This window comes from Chroicocephalus ridibundus, chromosome 2 (assembly GCF_963924245.1).
Source record: "Chroicocephalus ridibundus chromosome 2, bChrRid1.1, whole genome shotgun sequence".
Taxonomy (NCBI): Eukaryota; Metazoa; Chordata; class Aves; order Charadriiformes; family Laridae; genus Chroicocephalus; species Chroicocephalus ridibundus.
Window position 1 is genome coordinate 118,655,711 of NC_086285.1, and position 14,757 is coordinate 118,670,467.

At 40.9% G+C, this 14,757-nt stretch overlaps 1 protein-coding gene across 6 annotated transcripts in view; it reads right to left on the reverse strand.

Annotated features, from left to right (window-relative positions):
- OSBPL1A (oxysterol binding protein like 1A) overlaps positions 1 to 14,757 on the reverse strand; it is a 73,379-nt gene that overhangs the window by 19,072 nt on the left and 39,550 nt on the right. For 5 of the 6 annotated variants that reach the window (XM_063326727.1, XM_063326728.1, XM_063326729.1 and 2 more), the window contains 2 exons: positions 8,799 to 8,961; positions 625 to 781 (listed from right to left, as the gene is read on the reverse strand). In XM_063326727.1, coding sequence (XP_063182797.1) covers positions 625 to 781; positions 8,799 to 8,961 — 320 coding nt within the window. The remainder of the gene's footprint in view (positions 1 to 624; positions 782 to 8,798; positions 8,962 to 14,757) is intronic. The other variant, XM_063326732.1, reaches the window with a different exon arrangement.

Here is a 14,757-nt window from a genome sequence, read left to right on the forward strand (position 1 = left end):
AGTCTGGCTTGATCTGTAGCACAAACATTATATTGCCCCTTCACTGAAACTCAATAATAGTGGTGTCTATTACATCTCATTAACTCCAGACCTATTGTCCTCCTTTATCAGCAAGGAAACAAACAAAAATGGATCATTTGACAACACAAAATAAGCACATAAAACATGGATGAGACTTTTAGAATAAGACTCCCTTTGTTCACATTTGAGTTTCTGATGCCAGGCCAGCAATATTTTTCATTCATTCCTGATACCAACAGAAGGATCAAATGACTGGAAATTAAAGAGGCAAGAGGAGGCATAGGTAATTAAATATAGATGAAGGAATTAAAATCCACATAGATTTCAATAAGATCTATTAAAAAACAAGTGTGTCCATTTTTACGTAACACATTATGGTTTTTTTCTTTTATTTATTCAGATTCGATCATCAAAAAGCAAGATGCAGAGGAATACACTAGCCTTGGAAAAATATTTTTTATAAAATCATAGCATAATCAACTACTTGTCAATCCTCCCTAACAAAGCTTTTAAAAGTTTTCAGTTCGCTTTTCAGAGATTCCTGTGGTCTTTTACTCACCATTAACACATGTTAAAATACCTTAAGAACAGGCAATATCCTACCTGTGTTTTTTGATTCCATTAGACAGCGACTCTCCACTGCCACAAACCTTTTCTTCAGGGATGCTTGAAGTTATCGTATCTTTTGAATCCATGCTGTCCTCTAACGAGTAGGCTGTTGTGGTTTCAAACCCACTTAATGATTTTTCAGATTCTGAATCTGCAAAAGAGCGAGTGCATGTTAATGAATCTACTGCCTGTGCTAGACTTCAGTCACTAACAGATCTTCCCTCTTTGTACAAAACTGAAACCTAAGTAGGCTACTGTGTCCTGATGACAGCATCCATTTGGTAAGTAACTAGTACTGCCACAGACTGCTGCAGCTCTGCTAGATATAAAGAGATTGCATGATAAGCAAAACCACAGAACATAAAAATGTCAGATTTTGTCTCTATTTGATAGAGTTTTTTTAATTAAATTAAAGCTACTACAACTTGCTTAGGACAAGTGCCAGTGTCACATAGATGCCAGTACCTTACCTAACTAAGTAACAGTTACCTCAGCATTCAAGTATTGACTCTTCCTTCTATCTAAGATTTCAGTTTGGTCTAAATTCTTAGACACTTGGTACTGCTCAGCAACCTTTGCTTCCCAACTTACTGAACAAGTGTCAAAGAACAGAAGGAGGTACCGTACGCAGTGGATTTTATTAGCCACGTAAGTCCCAGCCAAGTCTAAATGATAAGCTCACCAATCAAAAAGATAAACTTTGTACTCTGGAAGGTAGGTTAATAGTACAATCCACATCACATCTAAAACTAAAACCAACATCAATGACACCACCTTATTTCCAACCAGTGTTTTGGCCAGGTAGTGCTTCACCAGCTCTGGAGAAGAAACAGTCTTGCTCCATATCAGAAAGTAAAAGTTTCCTGGTAAAAGGCTGTATTCTTTTTTCATGTTTTTCTTCCAAACCTAACAAGACTGTCAAAGGATTATCCAATTGCAAGTTCCAGAAAGCAAGGGAACAGCTCAAGACTAGTAAAGAGGCACCAATTTCTGTCCTATTTGGGAAACCCTTTAGCAGAAAGCAGGTACAACACTGAATGGTAAACAGCTTAATGCAAGCCTCACCGCTTCTGAAAAAAGCCAACCCAAACTGTAGTAGACACCATTCCTGCTATGCGCTTCTTTCAGCATATGCTACTGCTCTTGGCTGCAAATACCCAGAGAAATAACTGCAAGATTAGTCATTCTCTCCCACACTGATTCCAATTCAAAACGAGTAATCAAAAACCCACTGAAACAGTAGTCCATCCCAAAGAACATCTCTGTCACAGCTGTCCATTTTCTTGTTTTCTCTTAAAAAATTATGCCAGTAGCTTCTCCAAAACATGTCAATTATATGCTGCTTTGGTGAAGGGGACAGCAATAACAGGACTTTCTACTACATCCAGATTGCAGTAAGGTCAAGAACAGGACAAAATCCTGATAAATGTATGGGCTGTGCCACAACGACTTCAACCTCTCTAGAGGGAGTGAGATCTAGAAGCATAAAGATCTCTGCTTTCATTAAAAACATCCATCCCTATCCTTGTCAAGACAGTACTGAAATTAAGCCAGTTGCTAGGGAATGAAGAGAACTGCCAGCTGGTGCTGAGGATATGTTAGAAAAGTGGACTGGCACTCCAGAGAATCTTCTCACAAGTTTCCCCAAATTTGTCAGTCTAGTTCTGTGCCAAATTATGATATAACATACCAAAGCATTAGTTTGGTGGGTACTGTATATAACAAGAAGGATAAGGAGAAGAATTTTTACTTGTGGACAAGTTCGTTACATAAAATGGATTTCTCCAGAGACCTGGAGAAAGATCTACCAGCCCAGGTAGTCAGGAAAACACTGTTGCGTATCCAAATATCACAGAGGAAGAGACACTCTAGGAGTGTAACACAACTTGGGCCTCAGCATCCCTGACCACATGACACACTGTGAATCCCTTTGAGGTAAGTATTCAACCTCTTTCTTGAAAGAGCTGCTCAAGTGTGCCAACAGTTATCGTGACAAAAGCATGTAGCAAACCCTCTAACATAAAGCAAACACAAGTGGCGTTCCTCAGGCATCAGTATTGGGACCAGTGCTGTTTAACATCTTTGTTGGTGACATGGACAGTGGGACTGAGTGCACGGGCAGCAAGTTTGCCGATGACACCAAGCTGTGTGGAGCAGTCGACACGCTAGAGTGAAAGGATGCCATCCAGAGGCACCTTGACAGGCTTGAGAGGTGGGCCCATGCAAACCTCATTAAGTTCAATCAGGCCAAGTGCAAGCTCCTGTGCCTGGGTTGGGAAAATCCCATGGAGAATGGATTGAGAGCAGCCTTGAGGAGAGGGACTTGGGGCTGTTGGCTGATGAGCAGCTCAACATGACCCAGCAATGTGTGCTCGCAGCCCAGAAAGCCAACCATAACCTGGGCTGCATCAAAAGAAGCGTGGCCCGCAGGTCAAGGGAGGTGATTCTGCCCCTCTACTGTGCTCTGGTGAGACCCCACCTGGAGTACTGCGTCCAGCTCTGGAGTCCTCAGCACAAGAATGACATGGACCTGTTGGGGCGAGTCCAGAAGAGGGCCACGAAGACGATCAAAGGGTTGGAGCACCTCTCCTATGGAGACAGGCTGAGAGAGTTGGGGTTGTTCAGCCTGGAGAAGAGAAGGCTCCGGGGAGACCTTATAGCAGTCTTCTAGTACTTAAAGGGGGCCTACAGGAAAGATGGGGGGGACTCTTTATCAGGGAGTGGAGTGATAGGACGAGGGGTAATGGCTTCCAAATGAAAGAGGGTAGATTTAGATTAGATATTAGGAATAAATTCTTTACTGTGAGGGTGGTGAGACACTGGAACATGTTGCCCAGCGAAGTGGTGGAAGCCCCATCCCTGGAGACATTCAAGGCCAAGTTGGATGGAGCTTTGAGCAACCTAGTCTAGCGAAAGGTGTCCCTGCCTATGACAGCAGGGTTGTAACTAGGTGATCTTTAAGGTCCTTTCCATCCCAACCCATTCTATGACTCTGCCTCCTGTGAGGCTCCTTTCTTTTTCTCTGCCATCCAGGACTGTCTTGTTTTCAGACAGGAGTCACAACACATAATTCCCTCAATTTGAGTTTCTGCAACAGCCCTAGGACTTCAGAGGTGGAAAGTTTCACCAGAACTGCTGATCGCTCTCTGATACGCTTCTCAGTATAACAAGGATTTTTAAACACTACACATCATCAGTTCTCCTAATGCTGGCCTTACAGTGCTCAGAGACAATTATGCTGGACAGCACACACAAGCCTCTCCAGAGCTGTAGACACTGACCAGCCAGCCTTCTCCAGGGTGCGTGCCTTACTTAATACAACAAGAGCATGCTATGCAATAAAGAACAGTAGAAGAATGAAGCCAGACAGTTATAAGAAATTGCTCTCTAGAGACATCTCTCCCATTTTCCTGAGAAATTGAGAAAGTATGCCTACAACAGCTCCTGCCAAAGATTTCAACTTCCAATCCCTAAACCCTAGCTACCTCCCTTGACCCAACAAGCTTAATAAACCTTGAGAGTTTGTTTAGGTGTCAAAGTGAACAAGCCTAGTATTGTACTGTGAGCACAGATCAACAGGCAACTCAAACTGAGCTTTTCCCTGTGTACTTGCAGCTAACTCTTTTCTGAATTAAGATTTGCATACTCCCCCGTCACTGCAAAAAAAGATTTATATTCACAAGTTGCTACCAAGCAGCTGTCAAACAGATGACTAGGAGAAAATGAGGTTTGGTTTTTTTTCTATTGAACTTAAGGGGGTGTGGGCTGAGGAGGGGGGAGAAGGAATAAGAGTCCCTGTTCAGAAGCCAAAATTTAAGTGATCTTTGAGAGAAGACCAGGCTGACTAGGAAGCTCTCCAGCTCCTAAAACCTGAAGTGTCAGGGTAACAGTAAAAGCACCAGCTACATTTTGCAAGAGTGGGAGAGGAAGGGGAAACAGCAGAAGCAATGACAGAAATTTAACTCAAGGGAAGTTCATCTCCTATTGTAATAATTAGTAAGTCGTCAGGTTCCAGGTAGAAAAGTTTGGCCAATGTATTTGATTAATAAATATACCTGAGAAAGGCAGTGTTTAACCACTGGCAAGGCTGGGTTTGAATTCTGCCCAGGTGTTTCCCATTCCTCTCCGAGATACTCAAATTCGTTCTTTTAAGTATATTTTTAAATCCACCGGCAGCCGTGTTCTCACAGAGGTTGTGCAGTATTTTTGGTACACATTCAAAAAAAGCCACTTGGCAAACTACTCTAAACATGGAAGGAAGGGCAGTAGGGTTCTATGCTTTTTGTACAATTTTTACTTTTAAATGAGCTGACAACTGGAGAAAAACTAGGAAGTAAGCAAAGGCAACAAAATGAGTCTACTACTTCTTGTACCATTTAGGAGCATTATTTATAAACACAGAACCCATTAGTGGTACATAACAGTTGAAGGTGTACTATGTTAGGTTAGCTTTAGTATAATCTAAATATTCCTGTAGCTAAATAACTGCTTTTATAGTAAGACTGCACCTAAGTAAAACCAACAATACCTGCCTCGACACACACAAAAGCTGTGTTTGCAGAAAAAACCCACCTCAGATAAAACCTGTTGAAGAGAAAAATCAGGACGGTTCTATGCATACCCAATTTGGGAAGAGCTATTTGCATATAATCAGGGTATCTTAACTGCAATACAAAAATCAAGTACCTTCCCCCTTTATTTCTTGACCTGTTTAACCATTTTTCAGCATTGTGGATGGACTCTGCATTTGTATTCCGTTTTCATATGCTTCCTGAGGTCTGTATACTTAATCAAAGCTAATAAGTTCTCCAGCTCTCTAGGAGATGCCACTGGTCTTACTAAATTTTGCTACTTTAGTGCTTCTTCCCTTCCCCGATGTCCGCCCCCTCTGCCCCACCCTGCTTTAAACATAGAAGAAGAGTTTGACACATGTTAAGCATTCAATCCTGAAACCGAGCTCCAGCACTCCATGTGCTATCGAGTTTAATTACACATTTCCACCACTCCCATGACGAGAGGATCAGCACACCAGGAAGCGCTGTTAACTGACCTACTGCTACCAGAGTTCAGATTAATAACACCCTCAACTTTGCTGTTCTTGACACTGGTTATCATGCTTTGGTAATAGAAAGTAACTCCCATTTCCTGAAGGTTCTTCCTTTCATGTTCAGTTCTCCTACTGCTCTCCCATCACAGGGGTTTAGGAGTTACCAAAACAATCAGAAAGCACTGATAGCAGCGTATCACTTAAAAATAAAGAGGAGAGACTTCAGAAAATAAACTACTATAGTGAGCAATCTTACCACATTACAAGCATTTTCCTCACCTCTGTTTTGGAAAAGAAAGAGGATATTTCTGTAATTGTGGCCACAATTTCTACAAACAAAACTACACAACACAGACTGATCAGTGACCAATTTAGACTGCCAACATTTGCAGGTAGCATGGCTCGGTTGGAGCAGATCTGCAAGCCAAACAGATGGTGCTGAGGACTCGACACTTGAACTAGATACATTTCTGGTTGTGTTCTCTTCAAATTAGCTCTACACTCCCACCGGTGTCCAATAGCAACCGGACTGTATCTTCCGATTCAGCTTCATTCAGGAGTCTGGTTCACACAATCAGATTGCTCTACAATGTGAATTAGAGCATGGCAAATAGGGACAAGTGGCTGCCGCTGTGAATGTATGCTAATACACCTCTTTTCCAAAAGCCTGTTTGAAAAGTCTTGCATTGCTCTGAACTGTCACAGCTAGTGATACTTTTGTTGAGAGTAAACAAGCAAAAGTGTCTAATATGCAAACAATATTATTTTAAAACACAAAACAAAAAGCACCAGTAGCTTCTTCTTTCAACCTGTCAAGTCAAAGTTAATGATTCTTCAGCTGCAAGTGCAAGCCTAGTTATGCAATGCTCTCACTTCTAAATTCATTCCTACAGTAGAGATTTAAAAATTCAGAGAACTGTAACTAGAAAAAAATGGCATCCTAATAGAAAAAAACTGCTTGACGTAGTGGCATTTTTCCACTGACAGACATTATAACTTGTCACATCACCCTCTTAAAATACATTAGTGTTTGCTCAATCTCCTATACAGCCTAGTAAGATAATTCGTGGATATATCTATTTATCCAAAATTGATACAGTTTAACTTAATAAAATACTGTCAGATAACAAATCAGGTTAGCAAAAGCTTTGAAGACAGACTCCTAGTAGTTTTGATTTCTGGAGATATCGATTTTTAGCTTCTGACAATTAGGCCTGGTTACTGCTCTCTGTTATGAAAATATTTATGATCACATCCCCTGTCTCACTGGCCCAAGAAAGAACACCCACATTCCCAAACTCTGAGCCAGGGTCATACATCCCCAGCTCCTCTGCTCTCACTGTATCCTTGTCATACAGAGACAAGAAGCCTTCTAGTTGAGACTCCACAGCCATGTCAGAAAAGCAAGAGGGTTAGAAACTATTACTGGGATTCCAGTGACTAGCAAAAAAATCCCACCCCAAAGCACACCCACAAAAACCTAATTTCTTTTGTGCTTACAGTGAAAGTCATAACATGAATCCAGCAGCCAGGAAAGTATGTCACACTACCCCTTCTCTAGCCCCCCCCCAAAAAAAATCAAGAGCATTCTTCCCCCAGACACGTGCCTTCAGAAACAGAGCGGACCCTAATCACCGCAAAGCACTGAACGTGAACAACCTAGAGAAGAAAATCTAACACAAGTCTGAGGAAGCTGACAATCAAGAAAGTGAGTCTGTCCTCCAAAATTGTTTAAATTGTAATCAAGATGAATTATGTCAACTAACTTCTCCTGAAGGAGAGAGAATTGACATGTGTGTTTTACCTATCATAATACACACAGATATATATGCTCAACAAGTTCCACAGTTAAGCAAATGCACTTGATGCAATTTGTTTGCAGCTTCAAGTGACAAAAACACCACCTATTCCAACTAGACAGGAGGCTTTATTAGATGTATAGACTAATAACTTTTTAAAGCTGAGTATTCTCTCATACACAAAGCAAGCCTGGATGGAGAGACTACATTCCAGCAACACCGGAAAAACCACTATTCGCTGCTTTGTTTCGACAAGCAAAAGAGCCTGAGGCCTTTCAGCAGAATTCTTCTTTTGGTTCTGGTGGAAGAACCTGTCTCTAGTGTTCCTCAATCTCTTCTCCTTGAAGCCTTAATAAATTTGTTACTGTGCCAAGCAGCTATGTTCCTGTGCTAGTGCTTATACTCCACTTGCCTGGTTTTTTTCTCTGCTTAAGTTGTGCACTGCAGAACACCTACCAAAGACGCTGGGAACACTGCTTTTCCTCATCAGTCAGAAGCATCAGATAGTTCAGCTCACAGAAGAAATAACCCCATACTTGCTCATGAAGTATGCCATTACAACCTAATTAGCTGCTACAGTTAAGACTATGTTCACCCTCAAGCTTTTCCAGATCCTTCATAGCTGTAGACATCTATACGCTGCAGGATCACTCCCAGTTAAAGCTGTTACTAACCTGCACTATGCACTGCCTCTCTAAACAAATCCATGTTACACAGTTCAGAGTTGTCCAAAGTCACTATTTGCGTGTTCTGCACATGAAAATGTGAAAGATACTAACTAAACTGAAGACAGGGAAAGAAAAAATATTTCAAAAATGCAGACAGGATTTTGATTCACCCTTTTCTTCCACCTGAGACACTTAAGGTGCACAAAAGTGAAATAGAACAAGCCTTTCTTAACCTCATTATCACTCAAAACTACTGATTTTTATGGACCGATCTTAACAACAAAAGAAAAAACATACACTACCACGCAGAAAGCACGTCAGAAGGCTACCAGATACAGTTACATCTCCTAAAATAGGAGCCTTAAGTTTTGCTATTTTAAAAAAGGGCGTAGACACCCAAGCAATCAGTCCTTTCATGACTGCCCTGTGGTTTTTTAACTTTTTGTCATGCTAAGGTGAAACTGCACAGTTCTACAGGTGAACTCCCGCAAAATTTTAGAGGACCACTCATAAAGCTCATGAAGCAATCTCCTAAAATAAGTTCCACTTTAGAAAGACAGAGATTTCACTCAAACTGAGACTGTTCCCACCCCCTCACCACATTCACCACACACGTGCTGGCTACACACTCACATTCTGGACATCATTACTTACCTGAAACTGCATCATAGAACTGCTCTTCACTGATGATGCTGAGAGGCGGAGATCCCTTAACCAGAGACTGCTCTAGTTCATGGTGTTCAGTAGCTAGTGTCTCTAATGCTTCTGACAAGATCTTGTTTTTCTCCTGCTCATGCTCCAGTTTCAAATTCCTCACCTATAAGTAGATACATGTAATGAATAAAATCTCATCTCTCCGAAGAATGTGTAGCTGGAAGCTATTCAGAAAATAGACTCCAATAAATAAATAACTGGCAAACAGCTGGAACTGAAACCACACGGATTAATGAGACTCTTACAGTATTTTTGTGAAGACAGTAAGGTTGTTACTCAGCATGTTCAGTAGTTGAGAAATCTGACAAATAAGGTCTGTTAGTATAAATCACAGTTCCACAAGTGAATTCAAGCCAGATAACCATACCTTAAAACTGAGGAGAAATATTTACAACTCTGCTTGGATGACCTTAACTATGGAGCTACTGATCTGTTTCTGCACGCACCAAGCTCCTTGTACTAGTCTGCTCTAATTTGGGCCAAGCAGCATCATCTAAATTGAATTACAGAGCAAATGTGAATGCCAGCTACAAATTACTGCAACTGAACTACGAGCTGAAAACATTTAACCCTGAGGATTACAGGAGACGGTTAATGAAGAGCCTCCTCTACTAACTGATTTAATGTTGATAGAAACAGCCCTCCCTCCCCACTCCAAAACAGTCTACAGAGGAGCCAGAAGCCGACAAAAAAGAAAAAAAAAAAAAAAAAAAAAAAAGAAGTCCAGCCACCGGATGGTGGATTTTTTTTTTTTTAATGCCCACACATGCAGTCAGCTCCAGAGAGGATGATGTTATCCACATCTTGAATCCAGGACTAGTAACGGGAGCGCAATGCGTCCTTCCCATTTCCTCCTTGTTTTTTTGTTGGGTTTTTTTTTTTTTGGTGCTTTCCCACCTCCTCTTTCTGCCAGGGGAAAGGAGAGAGCTGTAGCTGAAGGCTCAGGAAGGGCCTCTTCTCCCAACCCAGCAAGGCTTCAGCATGCTGCTTCTCCTTCAGTCCCTAAACCATCAACTTGCTTCCCTTCTCTTCCTCTCTCCCTTCCAGTCCCTTTTTAAAAGCATCCCCAGCCCCTGCCTTGTCCTCTGGTTTACTCTCAAAGGTCAGTTTATAATGCTAATTCCCCCTCCACTAAGAACATGCAAGGACATGACAATTAATCTCTTGGAACAGTTACAGGGACAACTTACACACTTTCCTAAGCAACTTACACATACACCAACACTACCTTTTTGAATCTAATTTAAGAACTGTTCATAAGTCCTATCTGGTTACATTTTGCATTAAAGCTTTACTTTGGAGGCTTCAGCCCCCTCAGTTGTAACAACCACTCAAATAGTGGAATTAGAGTTAGGCACAAGTGAGGGGGTACAAATTTAAAGGCTAGGAAGGAGACATTAAAGCAGATTTGCCATTTCCAGCAAAGAGTTTCTATGCTAGCAGTGACATATCCTCCGGAGAAAGATTTATGGAAGAAATTTTCACCCCCTCAGTTGTGACAAATGCTAAATCAGCTGCTTTGGCTGCCAGGCTCTAAGTGTAAAGGGGCAATCCAATTAAGTGATAATTAAAAGAGTATAAAATTGGGTTGCTAATTGAAAGCAATAAAACCAGTAAGTCACTTACCATCTAACAGTTTTAACCTGAACAAAATGAAAAAAAAAAAAAGTCTGGACTAGTTACTGTCGCTTTCATTTAAAGTTCACTCTGACAGTACCAAGGAAGCCAATTACTGCAATGTCTCATAGAAATCAGACATACCACTGCAAAAGACCTGCTACTAAGCAGTTTCTGCAGGGGTTACACTTTGTATGCTATCAAATAGTTAAGGAACTGCCCATTTAGAGAAACAGCATCAGTATTTCACTCTCCTGAGAGAGGGAGGGTGAAGGACTGAAGATAAAATGGTACTTTTTGTTCTTATTAAACAGCAAAGTGAAACCAGTTATTAAAATAGTATTTGCAATTTTTTCCATAGTATTGAATTAGATGTCTTTATGTTCTGTTTTAATAAAGGATATGAATGATTTAAATCCTTACCTAAAATTTAAGTTTCAATGTTGAAATAAAATCAAAATATATCTAACAAAATCCAGATGAACCTCTTTTTTCCATCTCCTAAAAGCACAGTGGTGTCACTAAACAAGCAACAACATATATAGGCTTAAGATAACAATCCACACCCGAGACTTTTATTGACTTTAAGATTCCTCTGCCTTATCATAACATACAGCTATAAAGTATTGCAGAAGGTGTACTGCAAACAAATTCCCTTTTTGGAAAATAAATAGCCAGCTTTACAGTAAGGTTCACTTTTCTGTGTATTTCCAGACCTCCTAGCTGCCAAACACTTATTAGCAAAGCAATTACACACCACTAGCAGGTAACAAAAATAAAATGCTTTTCATCTGTTAGATAAGGAGCACGACACTAGCCAGAAGTTAAGGGAAAAGAAACCAACATGTTTTAAGTTTGTTACCTGTAACCTTAGGGATGTCCATTCATATGTGAATAAACTGGTTTTAAAGCAACCTTAATTCAGTAGTCTGGGGCTGGAGATGTAAGTCCAATATAAAACTTTTGATAACAGCACTGAGCTTGTGGGATGGACACACGAATTCAGAGTCCAGAGGTGGCTCCACAAACCTCTGCAGCCCAGTACTCAGTGAAGGGTAGGAGTTTACACTAGCAGATCTTTGAAGGTAGCGGTCTAGGAATACCGTCTGTAACTATACTACAATCTTAAGCACCCAAACAGTTCAGTTCTACAGTGTCATGTGACAACTAAAAAAGATGGTTCTACTACCATTATTTGACTGATTTCACCTGTAGAGAAGCAATGCTTGCAGAGATAGAGCTAGTACAACCTTCACGTACTCTACTTAATACAGGTACCACTGGAGAAACAACCTTGTTTGAAGGTTTAAACAGTATGCTTACTTCTTGCAGTAAATTTGACTGTAAAGGCAGGATGGGGGTGTGTGTGTATTGTTATTGGGTTGGGGTTTGGTTTCTGGTTTTTTGGATTTTTTTTTTGTTTGTTTTTTTTCCCCCCCCAGAACCACACACTCCATTCTTCCAAGCTTAACAAGAAATATGCAGGCAGATTGGCACTATTTTCAAAGCATGTTTATTGAACAACATAATTGACAAACTGAGTGATAGGTTTTCCCAAAACGTTAAGAATTAGATTGCTCTCGCGCATAATTTTGCCATACTGTATTTTTCATTCACAAGGCTTAGACAACGATTAAAGTTCTGAGGTGAATTATTCCTCCTTCCTGGCTACTCCACTACCATTTTGGGGAAAAGGGATAAAGCTGAGGTGTCATCTCCAAAGTTTTTCTTTTCCCATGCTGCGTTTCTTCAGTGTCCCAACACAAAATCAACTGCAAGATTACAGAAGGAACCTCCAAACTAGTTTTAAAAATGCTTATTAACGCCGTGTCTTTAGGATCTATGTATAAAGCAGGAAGACAAGCATAAAACAATGAAGAAAACACCTGCTTTCAGAAGCCTACACTTTTCAGTCTATTAAACTGGACACAGATAAACCAATGTTTTTCAGTGGAATATCATTTGATTTTGTGAAGTTGCATTAGCTGAGTGCCACACTATTTTACACAGTGACACAAATATTCATATAAGATAGTAAATATCACACAAAAATGATGCAGGTATCAGTGTATACACAGCTCTGGAAATCCAGTCTGAGCATACCCAGGAAAATATCAGAAGAGACGTTTACTGACGGCTTGCATAGGGCACAGCTTGTGATGTAGCTGTGGTTTCTGTACCTTTAGCAGTGGTGCCTGAGACAGACGGCAGTTCACATCGTACTGGGTTCAGCTCCTCATCCTCCAGCTATGGAACAGCTGTCACCCTTCTGATCCCTGTTAACTGGTCCCCACAATGCCAGTGCCACCATCAGCGCTATACGTCCTCCACACAGCTTCACAGGGACAGTGGCACAGAGCACTCTAGAGTGCCCAGCATGAGGCCAGCTGAGTTCCCAATGTTCAACTGGTCAGGCTCCCTACCTTAGCCTTGTCAGGAGCTATCCTGCACAAGTGCAGTAACAGTTATCAATAAAGCTGGGCTTGTGCTGATAGTTCAGTCTTTTTTTATCTCTAAAGAAAACATTATCATAGTGAAACTTCAATTTATAAATACTGATGGAAACTATGTAGCTTTGTCTCACAGAAGCAAACAATCACTCCATCATTAACCTTACAGCTACAGACACAGCTATAACCTGATACACGGACGCAGAACCACTAAGACTTTGGTATCTAGGTCTGTGCAACAAATTACTTTCTAAAAAAAAAAAAATACTTCTCCAGCTGAAGTGGTCCAATATCCAAGTTCTGGAAACTGGTTTCACTTCTGGTTCAACTGAATGGGAAGCTGTTTACAACAGCTTCCCATAAACATTCCAAGTCCTTCAGGCTGTAAGCACCAAATTGTGAGTTTAAACAGTAGAATTGAGTTATTTTAGCAGTCAGACCTCTGTTTACTTTAGTTTTTTTAAGAGGAGAGCAACAAGCTTATTTGCAGACACTTCTACTGTATTTCCATGCCACCAGAAATCCTGTTAAGCACAAGAGCATGGTTTAAAAGTTAACTCCTTCACTGCATATTACTAGCAGAAAGTTCACGTGCCTATTCCAAAATATCAAAAACCCTATCTGTTTGTAACAAACATCAGTCACATTCCTTTCTGTACCCTCAGCTTCCATTAGGTGTTGGAGACCAGTAACATGCACCGTACCACTATTTTTATTTTTTTTTCACTTGTCTTTTTTAAAGCCTGAAGTCTCGAACTATATCAGTGCAGTCTGTAACCAAGGCTTCTCTGTCCATCCTGAAGACATCGCAGTACAATACACAAAACACTTCCTTTGTCTGCTGCTGGATGACTTTAATTTAAATTAATGCCCAACAACAGTGGCACTTTTGTGGGGTAGGAAAGGGTCACACCACTGTATGCCCAGCTAATAAATTATCATCTCACCAACATGCTACTGCAGCTACAAGTAAATCCTAAAACCAACACATAGCAAGCAAGGCACAGAACAAATACAGACACCTCACCAATATGTAGGGCTACCCGCCTTTAACATTAGAACAGTAAATTAAAAGACAGCATACCTTAGCTATAGGTTCTCCTGGACCGTGAGAGAGAAAAGACACAACAACACTGCAGTGTAATTTAGTTGAGTTTTACTTTCAAAAGCACTCAACTTCAGTGTTAGGAACACGAATGCCCAAAATATGTAGACTTCCGAGTTGTGTAGGAAGGAAGAACCACCTCTTTCACACAGCAGCCACCAGCAGATCTGAAGTCAGACTCTGCCAGTACGCCGGGTACCAGTTCTGCTCTGCAGTCAGCAGAGTGCAGGAAAGCAGCCTATGCCACCGTCTCACCGATGTCTCCGACTACTCCGAAGTGAGGTTTTGGTTTTCAAAGTGAATGGCTTTGTCCGACTGCCACAGAAATTCCATCCTCCCCAAAACGTCACCACTTATGGGACATTTGCCATGAAGCACAGACACAAGTTGCAAGTTTTCAGTAGCCAAGCTAAGGGCTAGTCTAACACCTGGCTGGAAATTAACATGTAACCAAGGAATTGGAAAAAGACTGCTGTAGTAGAACTGACAGTTTTCTGTGGACATCTCCTGACATTAAGAAATGTAATCCTGCTTTCTGTAATGAATTAAATGCCAATCAAACTTGACATTTGTTTCACACTGCACCTATTTATACAAAACTGTTTGTTTCCAGGGTCAGCTACCCCAACAGAACACACTATCCTGAAAGACAGAACCTACAAAGCTCTGTGTTTTAACACCTTACGCTATGGAAAACTACTCACAGGAAGCACCGGGAATCCAAAAC